A 13,611-nucleotide genomic window follows, 5' to 3' on the forward strand; every position below is an offset into this window, starting at 1 on the left:
GGAATCATGCCAATAAACAGTCATTACATGTATTGTGTTCAGTTTCTTTTCAGGCAAGGAGTTTATGTTTTTGATACAAATGTAATCCATTTTGCAAATTAAGCAATTTTTTTTACATGCTCAGTTAGATGATGACATTTAAAACAGTTCCTTAGTACGAATCAACCCGAACTTACATTGCAGGTGATTTTTTTCATGTATTAGTGTCTTAGTTCAAAACAGTGTATCTATTTTAGTAGGCATTCCATACTGCTCAAGTTCATTTTATTAAGTGGAAACAAGTGCAAATAGTGATTAAGTTGGCACAACATTTTACTTGCTTATATCTTTTTGAAAACAGTTTCCAGATTTATTTATTTTTTAATATTATTGCCAGCTCTTTCAACATGTGAGTATAACTTTTCAGTTTATCTCAAGGACTTCTAGGACCTCAGTTCCTATTTATTATATGGCTTGTTTCCCAAGATGCAATCCATCTCAGACACGATGGAAAGGGTCATCTTTGGAAGAACCTGTAAAACAAACACAAAGCATTACCATGACTTAAAATCTTTTATTATTTTTTATTAGCTTTTTAAATAAAGAGCTTTGGCAAAATTAGGTGGTAAAATTTTGTATTGTGATATAAATACAGTACAATAATAGCAAGAACTCCAACACTCAAATCACTACCACTCGGCAACTAAGAAATTAGGAATAGTAGGAAAGAAACACTTGCTTTTAAGGGGACAAAACATAAACATCTGGCAGAACTAGGCTCAGGAAGGGGCAGCCATCTGTCTGGAGTGTTTGGAAATGAGGGAGTTAATACTTAGTTGATCTATTCCTTCTTTGTACACTGTAAAATCCAATGTTGTGTTTAATTAAAAATATTAAGTAGACTGAACTCAGTTTTTATTAATTTGTTAAGTAAGTTAAGAGTTTTTTATTTTAAAAAAAACACGAATTATCTCAGTTTATTTGAGTTGTCTTAAGAAAGAAAAACTAAGCTGCAAATTTTGCTTCTTTTGCTTCTCTTCTTTAATCCATATAAACGTTTATGACCTGTATATTCTTAACCCCTGTATTTTTTTAAAAAAAACTTTAATGCTTAATGGTAGCTTTTTTAATGCTTTTAATCGTAGCTTTTTTTTAATGCTTTATGATAGTTTCAGTGCATCTGTGGCATCTATTAATGTCAAATCTAGCCTTTCTTCAGCAACATAGGTAAACTGCTTTTATATTTAATGAAGATTTCTCTTTAATTACATTGTAAATGATAGTAATATTAATATTATTAACAATAGTATTTGTTTTGTTAAAAAATGTGTTTAGACACAAGTTTTGTTGTGAAAGTCCAGAGCCATAAACCAGATTAGTGGCCTGTTAAATGGTTAAAGTCTATGTTGGCTTTATAGTTGAAAATAATTTAGCTTGTCCTTCTAAAGAATTAATTTAATTCCACAGTTGAGTCGTCAGAAACATTTTGCGGTTACATAAAAACACTGCCATATGTTTTATCTGGTCATTGTACTTAGAAACTTTATATATTTGAAGTTAGCTTTTAACAAGCATGTAATGATTATATTTAAATTAGGTTGTTTAAGAAAAACAAACACTACACATTTAGACACAGTAGTAGATGGTGTTTTTAAATGACTTTTTAAAAACATTAATAAGTACTATATAAGCTAGTCTAATTTGGTTGCATGAGGTCTACATTGACCTTTTGTGTTATAAGTTGTAACAGTTGCACAGCCATTAAGAATCAAATCAGCTTCTAAATAATTTTAGAGTTTTTTCTCCCTCTGCTTGCTTCTTACTGTCTTTGAGGCTTGGGACCAGCACTCCCCACATTGCATCCTTACAAGTCTAGAAAAGGAACTGTTGGACAGAAAAACATCAACTGAGTGATATGTATTTTGGTTTTCCAATATATTAGTAATTGTCATTTATATTAATCAGGAAAGTTGTTTCTTTACTGATCTGTTCCTGTCTTCTTTGTGTTACGACTGTTCTATGCTGTTGCTGATGACTCCAGCTAATTCTACAGGCATGCTGTTTAAGTAAATACAAACAACAACAGTTTGGGTCTGCATCACTTGAAAGATCATATCCCACAAATTTAGTTTAGAGAGTCCACATTGTCTACACTGTATAAAGTGAAGTCTGCAAGTTTTTAAACAATGAAATTTGTTTTGTGCCCAAATTATCCTGAATCATCAAAATGAAAAGTTATTGGCCATGTTTGCATAGCCCATTTTAATAATATCCAGTCATGACATTATTATGTGTCGGGTGGTGGTAAGGGCTATCCAGACTGACTTTGTGACATTGAATGTCACCTCTCCAGTGGGGAGGGAGCCTGCGATTGTCTAAATTGGGGTCTTGTCAAGGTTTTGGGTCATTTTGACTCAGCATTTTAAGTTTCTTGTATTTTGGTATTTTTCGGTGTCATAATTTATGTTCAGATTCTTTAGTTGCGCTGTTTTGATTATTATTATTCTTTCAGTCTGTCTCTCAGTGTCAAGTCTGCGTCTTTGTAAATTGTTTCTTGTTTCCTGTTTTACTTTGAAGGTCCATGTCTTATGTCAGTGTATTCGGTGTTACTTCCCTCTGTCTTGTTAGCCCTAATTTCTCCCAGGTGTGTTTCCCTCCTGTTTCCCATTTTCTGATTACTCAACTGTGTATTTAAGCCCCTTGCTTGCCTTTGCCCTCTGTTGTGTTGTTAATGTTTGCTACCCTCTGGCGACAGTGGGAAGGAAAAACTCCCTTTTAACAGGAAGAAACCTCCAGCAGAACCAAAGTGCTTGCTCATAGGGGGTCATATGATTGTTGGGTTTTTCTCTGTATCTACTATTATACGATCTACTGTACAATATAAAATGCCTTGAGGCAACTGTTGTTGTGATTTGGCGCTATATAGATAAAACTGAATTGAATTGAACTGACTGATTTTAATGCCTTACAAGAAGTGTTGTTAATTATTCTTTTTGAATCATACTTGCAAACAAACTACACCCTTTTTGGCTGCTACCTCAAAGAACACTGTGCGCTGTCGATCTTACGTGCTGCACAATAATATTTAATATTTAGTATTTACTGTTATATTCACATAGATCATCGCGATGATGTTGTTTATTGTATTGCTCTCTTTTTCTTTGCTTGTTTTCTCTTTTTTCCTTCTCAACAGGTGATCCAGGTGATTGATATATGTATTTTTTGTTTGTTTGTTTGGTTGGTTTTTGGTTTTTGCTCTTTATCACTGTCCCTCTTCCCCGCTCTTTTTCTTTCCCTCTTTCTTTCTCCCTTTTCTTTTCCCCAGTCAAGTCTGTCCCGTGTTCAGCAAATGAAAATAAAATAAACAATAAAAGCAAAGGTGAATCAAGTAGACCAATACGGCAAGGCTGGGATGGTCCATTTGGTAAAGTAAATCCGTTGGGCATCTTTCTTTGCCTTTAGACAACAATTCTAATGGCAAAAGAACCAAACGGGACAGGCAAAAAAAAAAAAAAAAAAAGAAGAATCATACTTGTATATATTAATATAACATTATAATATATAATTTTTATTTCACTTTTCCTCTGACATACAGGAGCACATATCCAGTACAGTAAAGCTGAACTGCTTGTGGTTCTAAACCACAGAAAACTGTTCACCCTTGCTGACAAAGACCAGGACTCAATGCCCCCTAACATCCAGAGGAACACGGACTCCATCTTCATTATACCACCGCTGAAGTGGCGTAGGCCAGCGGTCCCCAACCCCCGGGCCTCGGACCGGTACCGGTCCGTGAGTCATTTGGTACCGGGCCGCGAGAGTTGAGGCTCAGGTGTGAAATGTATAGTTTTCAGGGGTTTTATCGGTTTTCAGCGTTATTTTGTTATCGTTTTTATCGTTTACTCAGTTTTCCTGGGTCTTTTCACGTGTGTTATGAATAAATTTTCTTTTTTTCGGTACAGGTACTACTTTTATTTTGTTGTATTTATCCGCGACACCTTAAAGGCGTGAAAATATTGTCGGGCAAAAAAGGTTGGGGACCGCTGGCGTAGGCGACAGAGGCACAGGAAACAGAAGAGGGGGAAGAGAGCAGGGGCTGAGGACTAAGCTAAGAGCTAACTCACACAGACTGACTATTCTGACTCTCTTCCTCACCAATTCACGGTCACTATACAACAACTGCGGATCACCTCACACCGTTGGGATTACTGTGTTATGATCATCACAGAGACTTGGCTGGACTCTTTTACCCCAGACACTGCGATTGAATTAGACGGCCACGCTACGCTCAGAGAGGACAGGAACAAAGAGTAAGAAGCACAGAGGAGGTCTGCTGGTGTATGTGAACAATACCAACACCACAGTTAAAGTTGTCCACTGCTGTCTGAACAGAGAATATATGATGGTACAGTGTAGAGCCTTCTAGTTGCCAAGAGAGCTCACAGTGATAACAATAATAGCAGTTTAAGTGCCACTGCACGCTAATGCTAAAGTTAGCCATGGAGCTAATTCAGCGCTACATTAATCATGACCCCAGATCAGAGAGAAAACCCACAGAATAGAAATAGAATAGTGTCCTATTCCATTATTCCTAGCGGAGGTATTCAGCTGAACGGGCCTGCTTTGAACACTCTAAATTTTCCAGAGTAAACGATTCGGACCCCACGGGACACTCAACCAAGAGCACCGAGGTGGCAGGGGCTGGGACAGATGTGGCAGACCGTCAGCTCATTCCCAAGATCCAACTACGAGCTTTTTAACTGCAGAAACTTTAAGATACGCCATTAGAGCTGCAATTACCGCGGCTACTGGCACCAGATTGCCCTCCAGTGGATCCTTGTTAAAGGATTTAAAGTGTACTCATTCCAATTACAGGCCTTGAAAAAGTCCTGTATTGTTATTTTTCGTCACTACATCCCCAAGTCGGGAGTGGGTAATTTGCACTCTGCTGCCTTCCTTGGATGTGGTAGCTGTTTTTCAGGCTCCCTCTTCAGAATTGAACCCTGATTCCCCGTTACCCGTGGTCACCATTAAAGGCACATAAAGTACCACTTGCTAGGGCAGACATTCAAATGAATGTCTCATTTGAACACTCTAATTCAAATGAGTGGAGGGCCAGCAATTTGCTCCAGGTTATCTAGAGCAGGATGTGTCGAACTCCAGGCCTCGAGGGCCGGTGTCCTGCAGGTTTTAGATCTCACCCTGGGTTAACACACCTGAATCAAATGATTAGTACATTACCAGGCCTCTGGAGAACTGGAAGTAATTTAGCCATTTAAATCAGCTGTGTTGGATCAAGGACACATCTAAAACCTGCAGGACACTGGCCTTCGAGGCCCGGAGTTCGACACCTGTGCTCTAGAGTAAAAAAAGCGGCCGGGGTGCCCCAGAGGGGATCACCACCCCCTCCAACCGTTGTGCTGGACCTCCTGATCGGCACTAGAGGCAAGCCTGCGGACCGTTGGAATGGACTGCCGAAGGCACCGGCACCAGTGCACTGGGGACGGCCCTCCGATGACAGGCCACGTTTGCCAGTCAATCTGAGTGGGAGGGAAGGCCGGTAGGGAGGTAGGCTGGAAGAGGAGGCTGCCGTGGCAGCCTGTCGCTCTCCCCTTGCCATCCCAGTGCCATCGAAACCCGGCTACGGGTGTATGCTTAAAAAGGTGGCCCCCATAAATGATGGGGGCCACCTTTGCTAGTCCTTACCCTTAAACTGCTCATCCAGAGAGGGGAGAAAAAAAAGGCCATAACCAAGGCAGCGATTTGGCTTCCTGTTTACAGCGTCTGTTCATAGTTACAGTCTACTCCTAGTTCACTTTATAAGCCCTTCATTGCCTACTTCTTCGCCAGGTGCCAGTCATAGTAGTTCCAGCTGTCAGTGTGTGTATCAGCCCCACCCTTTGTATATACTGTTTTAATCAGTCCAAGTGTACTTGTGTAGATATCCCCACGTCATAATCACTGCCTTCACTTAGCCACTGAACTAGTGTGTATTGAGGTTTTTCACTTGCTGTAATAAATGGTAAATGGACTGGTTCTGACATAGCGCTTTTCTACTTTTCTACTCTTTTTCTACTCTGTCCGAGCACTCAAAGCGCTTTATACAGCTAATTCATTCACCCAATCACACCCATTCACACAAGCACTTCTAAGCTTAAGTGCTAAGGTCAAGGGAGCTTGCAAAGAAAAGCGTCTGGACTTCTTTAAGTTACTTGAAGACGTTTCACCTCTCATCAGAGAAGCTTCTTCAGTTCTAAGGTCAAATGGTGGGGAGTCCCAGATTTAAACCTAGTGGGAGTATCCCCCCACAGAGGGACAAAAGGACCCCCTGATGGTCCTCTAATCGCCTGAGCCAAGGTGTGAAACTGGGTGTGGGTCCCATTCAGCCAGAGTTTCGGATGAGCTCATTGTGAAACCTGGCCCAGGATGTGAGTGGGCGTTAAGGCGTCTGGGGAGGGAACTCAAAACTGGATTATAGATGGCAGACAGTTGGAGTCGTAAACCACCGCCTCTGTTCAAAGATGGTCGCTCACAGTGGACACAGATGGCTTCTTTCACTCCTCTTTCAAACCATCTGTCCTCTCTGTCAAAAATGTGAACATTGGCATCCTCGAAAGAGTGTTAAGATGCAGATGGACTGCTGAGTCTTGTCCTGTGGAGGTGGTTCTTCTGTGTTGTGCCATCCGCTTGTGAAGTGGCTGTTTGGTCTCTCCAATGTAGAGGTCTGGGCATTCCTCGCTGCACTGTACATCATTGTTAAGTCTGTGTTTTGGCGTTTTGTCTTTCGGGTGAACCAGTTTTTGTCTGAGCGTGTTGCTGGGTCTGAAATGCACCAGGATGTCATGCTTGGAGAAAACTCTCCTGAGTTTTTCTGATACACCGGCTACATAGGGGATGACAATGTTGTTGCGTCTGTCTTTCTTATCCTCCCTCGCTGGTAGGGATGGGTATCGTTTAGGTTTTATCCAATACCGGTGCCAAACCGGTACTTTTGAAACGGTGCCGGTGCTTAAACGGTGCTCAAACCGGTGCTTAAAGAATGGAGAACACAAAATTGGTCGAAAAACCTCTCACGTTCAGCTGTTTTTTTGTAAAAAGATAACAATTTTAGCCTTTTCTGCAGCTATAGGGCATATATGGTATCACTCTTGGCTGGAAGCAGTGCTTAAACAATGGAAAAAACACAAACTTTGTCCAAAAACCGCTCATGTTTAACTGTTTTCCACTTTTTCTTTGGTCATTTTAGCCTTTTTGGCCAGGGTGAAGGGAGTATCTGCCATCAAACAAGAAGACAGCTGCATGTAACTACGACGGTGTTTGCTAGGTCACCTTACATGCATTAATTTAATACCGTGGTTAGCCTACTCAACGTAAATTACACACGAACAACATTAAGCTACTCACGCAGAGAAGAACGGCTGCTGCTGCCATCATCATCCATCATCATTTCTGCTACACTGGCAGGGCTAGGGGCCAGGACTCTACTCTTCGGATTTTTGGGGGATGTTGCTAACTCCGGGTCCGATAACAGGCACCACACCCGCAGTAGATGTGCTCGGTGTGGTCTTGCAGCAAGCTATCAAATACGGCGCATTTTTTGGCTTTTTCATCAGATTCTAGGTGTTACCTCCTTTGCACAGTATCACCTTAAAACACTTGTTGCAGGCGTTTGCATATTTTGCTGTGAAGTACAGCCAGAGTTTTGACCGCTTCGCCTTGGGCATTTTTAATCTGTAGCTCTGCTCTAAAAGAACGTACGTACCTGGACCCACCTACTATCCTCGGAAACGTAAAATGATTGGCTAGAATTCAAAGTATGTGACATCTGAGAAAAAAAAAGCACCGAAATAAAGCACCGAAATGTGCGCTGCTTTTCGGTCTGGTTACTACCGTTTATGTCAGAACCGGTGCCATGATACCGGTACCCATCCCTACTCGCTTGTGTCTGATCTTCTTTTCTGTGCCTCTTTGCTGACTTTAAGAACGCCCATTTAGGATAGCCGCACGTTTTGAGTGTTTCCTTTACATGTGTGTGTTCCTTCTTTTTTCCTTCAGGCTTAGAGGGAAAATGTTCTGCCCGGTGTTGTAGGGTCCTAATTTTGAGTTCCCTCCCCAGACGCCTTAACGCCCACTCACATCCTGACACAATCTGACCTCAGGAATTCACATGGTTTCACAATGAGCTCACCCGAAACTCTAGCTGATTGGGACCCACACCCAGTTTCACACCTTGGCTCAGGCGATTAGAGGATCATCAGGGGGTCCTTTTGTCCCTCTGTGGGGGGATACTCCCACTAGGTTTAAATCTGGGACTCCCCACCATTTGACCTTAGAACTGAAGAAGCTTCTCGGATGAGAGGTGAAACGTCTTCAAGTAACTTAAAGAAGTCCAGACGCTTTTCTTTGCAAGCTCCTTTGACTACGATGACCGAGAACCTTCACAGACTTAAGTGCTAAGTATCTAGTACACATTCACACTCCGATGGATGCATCGGAGAGCAACATGGGATTAATATCTTGCCCAAGGATATTTGGCATGCAGACTGGAGCAGCCTGGGATCGAACCACCGACTTTCTGGTTAGTGGCTGATCCGCTCTGCCACCTGAGCTACAGCCACCCCCTAGTAACGTTCATTTGTTGTTGTTGTTTTTCCAAAATCTTTTTTATTGGTTTTCTTATTAACATCAAACATACATAAAACATAAGTATCATTACATAAACAATCACAGAACAGAACAGAACAGTACAATATATGTACAAGTTTAGAGCAGATATGGGAGATATAGGAGGAGGCCATCTCTCCCAGATTACTTATTAGTCTATTGTCACAGCTGCCGGGGCGAGCTGCGTGGTGTTGGAGGAAAAGGACCCAAAATACAGGCAATGACTGAGATCATACGAAACGGGGTTAGGGGCAGAGAGACGCAGACTAAGGAACAGAACACCATGAAACGCAGACGAGCCGACAAGGAACGCAGACCGACACCCACTATATATACACACACACAAGGAGACCAGGTAATGACACACAGGTGGGAAGCACAGCTGATCCTAATACACAAGACAACCGGAGGATACAAGCCGAACACAGTGACAACAGACACAGACCTTCAAAGTAAAACATGAAATCCACAACACGAACTCAGGGACACAAACAGGGCACAGGGAGGACACAGAATACCAAAAACAGAATAAACTAGAACAGAAGACAATCATCATACTAAACAGAAAACGCTGGGTCAACGACCCAGGACCGTGACATAGTAGGGGTGCAACAATACTCGTATCGGTATTGAACCGTTCGATACAGTGCTTTCGGTTCGGTACGCATATGTATCGAACAATACAAAATTTTTAATTTATTTTATCAACTTTTCTTCTGACGATGCTGTCTGTGTTGACAGCTCAGTGGATCTGCGTTCGACTACTCCGCCTAGGCTGCACTGTCGAGCGCAGATCAACTGAGCGCAGCGCAAGCTAGCGAGACAGAAGTTAAGCTCATTGCAACATGGCAACTGCCTCAACGCTAGCCGAAATTCAACCTCCCCCACCCTCATTTAGATCTGGTGTTTGGAACTATTTTGGTTTTCATGTGAAGTATGACCCTGATGGTAAGCGCGTCATGGACAAAAGTAAAACAGTATGTCGGATGTGCCACGCAATGCTCAATTACATTGGTGGGAACTAGTGCGTTAGCGCAGTTAGCTCGTTAATGTGTTGACGCCGTCCAGCCCCACACATGGGACGGTAACTCATTAACGGAGATTTGCAGCGTTATGGCGTTAATGTCATTTTAACAGGATTAACGCTGACAACACTAGTGGGAACACAATGAATAGGACTGCACATTTACGCCGACATCATCCTAGTGCAAAGACAAGTGGAAGCAGACAAAAACAACAAGCAGGCATGCTACAAACTTTACCTGAGTCATTTAGACAGCCGTTAGCACATGATTCTCCTCATGGGGACCTGATATGTTTAATATGCTGCTGAGAATATAGCCCAGAAGAAGGGTATAGTAGAGCTTTTATTTTGGAAAGAGCCATTTCTCTGTAATAAACTCTCTTTTCCAAAGATGAGTGATTTCTCAATCAGAAACTGTACTTTTGAGTTAAATATATATATTTATATTTTTAATAAATGACAAATTAAAAAGGCATGAACATTTTTTTGTATCGAAAAAATATCGAACCATGACACCAAAGTATCAAACCGAACCGAACCGTGATTCATAACAATGCAAGCCTCGGACACCCTCAGTTATAATAAAGTTTATTTTTTGTTCTCTCGTACCACTGTGTGTGTGTTCTGCGCCTGGGTCCAGCTTGTGCGTGGAACTTTGGTTCATGACAGTGTCTGCAGCAGTGAACCAGCTCTTGTGCTTTAGTCCATTGATCTTCAGTGATATCAATACCCAGTTCCTCGCTCCAAGCATTCCTCAAATGTTCCAATGTAGTTGTGTTTTCGATTTATGAAAATTGATTGTAGATCTTGGAAATAGCTCCTGTCTTTAGCGGGTTCACCAGGAACAGGTCATCTGAAGCGAGCCTTTGTGGTTCATTGGGAAAGGATGGAAACGTTTCTTTAATAAAGTGACATATTTGTAAGTACTTGAAAAAAATCTCTGTTTTCTATGGAGAATTTTTGCTGAAGGTGTTGAAACGAAGGAAAATTATTATCAATAAACAGATCCTTTAATTGTGTCTATCCCTTTGGAAGTCCATAGCTGGAATGTGGATCTTGAGAACAATGTGTGTCCTTGATTATGAATTAATGGAGTAAAGATTGAACATTGGCACCAATGAAAATGCCTCCTAATCTGAGACCAAATTTTTAGTGAGTTGGGCACTACCGGATTTTTACATTTATGCTTACCCAGATCTGAATTTGAATGAACCAACGATTTAAGAGTATTAGGGAAAAAAGTCATACTTTCCATCCGTTCCCAATCAGGTCCATGTTCTCCCACCCAAAAAACAATGTATGTTACAGGCCCAATGATAGAGCTGAAAGCAGGGCAACCCCATACCTCCTACAATATTGGGTCTTTGGAGAAATGTCTTTTTTATTCTGTGCATCTTCCTGTTCCAGGTAAACTGAGAAATTAATTGGTCTAATTTCTTAAAAAAATGTTTTTGTGATCAATATTGGGATGCATTGAAACAGAAATAAAACTTTGGGTAAAGTGTCGATCCTAATGACATTTATTCGGCCAGCAAGCGAGATGGGCAATTTAGACAGTCTCTCAAAGTTCTCCTCAGTTTGATGGTACAAATGAATGAAATTATGTTTGAAGAGGCCAGAGAATTCACGGGTTATCGTTACTCCAAGATATAAGTATTTGAGGTAGTAAAAGGAAACAAAGTCAATGTAGTGCTATCTAACTTTTCTGAAGAACAATTAGGAAACAATATGCTTTTTTTTAGGTTGACTTTTTATCCAGAGATTTTTCCAAATTCTGCTAAAATTGTCATAATTTTTGGCAATGATTTAGTAGGTTCCGTGATATATAGCAACAAATTGTCTGCATAGAGAGAGACACCTTATGTTCTACACCAAATCTCCTTATTCCTTTATATAGGAAGCATAATTGAATGGCAAGAGGTTTTATAACAAGTGCAAATAAGCAATGGGGACAGAAGGCACCCTTGTCTCGTAGAGCGATGGAGGGAGGAAAGGACTAGAAATTATATTATTTGTGTTAACCGGGGCTTTGTATAAAGCAGCTTAACAAGTGAGATATAATTAGGGCCTATGCCAAACTTTGACAGAGGAAATCCCACTCGACCCTGTCAAAGGCCTTCTCCGCATCTAGTGAGAGTAGTATTTCAGATTGATCGTAAGTATTATGTGTGTATATAACATTAAACAGCCTTCTAATATTAAAAAATAACTGTCTATTTTTAACAAATCCCGTTTGGTCCTGCGACACAACTGTTGGGAGAACTATCTCCAATCACATAGCCAAACTTTTTGCCAATATTTTGTTATCTACATTCAATAGACTTATTGGTCTATACCAGGGGTCGGCAACCCTAGGCACGCGTGCCACAGTTGGCACGCGGAGGGTTAACTGATGGCACGACCATAGCTGGACTGGCCATCCGACATACTGGGCCTTTGTTGGGTGGCCCAGTGACTTTTTCTTTCTTTCTTTGTAACGGTATAAACAATAAAAGGCGGTGGATTGGCCAGATGCTGGTCAGTGTGTAAAAATAACTCAGTTGTTTGGTAAATGGACTGATTCTTATATAGCGCTTTTCTACTCTCTCGGAGTACTCAAAGCGCTCTATACAACATGCCACATTCACCCAATCACACCCATTCTCACAAGCACTTCATCTATACTTAGTGCTTTCTAACTACATTCTCCGAGGAACGCATCGGAGAGCAACTTGGGGTTAGTATCTTGCCCAAGAATACTTGACATGCAGACTGGAGGAGCCAAGGATCAAACCACCAACCTTCCGATCAGTAGATGACCTGCTCTACCTCCTGAGCTACAGCCACTATGGTGGCTATGGTGGTGCTTCCTCAGATTCAGTAAAATTAGCAAGGGGTGGAGGCCAACAGGTGGATGAGAGAGGCAGGAGGAGAGCCCCAAGGCAGCCGCCGGTCCGAGTGTCAGGTGAACTGAACTTCAGGTAAGAAGTTATGACCTGCAGTCTAGCTGGGTCAGATATAAACCAAGTTTAGGTGTAGTTTATTTTCGTTGTGCTGACTTTTTACAGTCAGTTACAATAACTCGTACTGCGTACTAGCTAACATGACGGAGTTTCTATACAGCTGGGTGGGTGCATTGATGTTACTGATGTTGAACTTTATTTAATTCATAAGGTTAGTTAGTAGAGTTGCCAACCATCCCGTAAAAAGATGGAATCGTCCTGCATTGAGAGAAAATATTACACATTGAGAGAAAATATTACGCGTTTCGTGTTGAGGTGAAAAGGGACAGTTTGTCCCATACTTCAGCTAGAATGGAAAAAGACACAAAACTGGAGTTATTCTGTCGTTACGCTGCACAGCTGCCTCTTCTTCTCTCATTCTCTCCCCCTCCCTCTCCTGTTTCTTCTTCAATCATGAAACGGATCAATGATCAGCTGATCAGCTTTTCTCTCTTGTTTGTTTATCTCCCACTTTGCGCCAGAAAGAGGAAACCGGCGGATGTCGCGCTAAACAGCAGCAGCACATTTAATCTTGATTAGCTGTTGTTAGAATGTATTTAATATTACTTTCTAGTATTAGCTGATGTTTGCTGGAGCTACAGCTGTAAAAGCTGCTGGTCATGATATCGGTTTGTATATCTGGTGAGAGGGAAACATGAAGATGGAACGAGTAGATGTCCTTACTGAATCATCAGAGCTGAACAGGTGATGGAGAAACAGGTTTATCTTTTAAGTGAATGAGTTGAATGGAAGTTAAGAACTGTTTTTGAGAGACAAATAACACCAGGATCCTTTTTTTTATGTAGCTGACAGCTGGTAACTATGCAGGGGCGGGTCTAGCAAAGTTTTGCCAGGGGGCCAGGTAGGGGACACAAAGAAATACTTTCTTATTCTCATTTAAAATGTCTCGCTTTTATTAAATAATTATCTGAATCTTACAACCAAAGTTTTTATCTGACGTAA

General features: G+C 41.4%; 1 protein-coding gene across 1 annotated transcript in view; it reads right to left on the reverse strand.

The window, feature by feature from the left end:
- Positions 1-437: 437 nt before the first annotated feature.
- The window catches only part of LOC146645192 (voltage-gated potassium channel subunit beta-2-like), a 256,340-nt gene continuing 243,166 nt past the window's right edge, over positions 438-13,611 (reverse strand). Inside the window, exon 15 of the mRNA XM_085394518.1 lies at positions 438-512. Coding sequence (XP_085250644.1) covers positions 438-512 — 75 coding nt within the window. The remainder of the gene's footprint in view (positions 513-13,611) is intronic.

Source organism: Rhamphochromis longiceps, linkage group LG20 (assembly GCF_057381845.1).
Source record: "Rhamphochromis longiceps isolate RC_006_pf linkage group LG20, R_longiceps_female_GT1.1, whole genome shotgun sequence".
Taxonomy (NCBI): Eukaryota; Metazoa; Chordata; class Actinopteri; order Cichliformes; family Cichlidae; genus Rhamphochromis; species Rhamphochromis longiceps.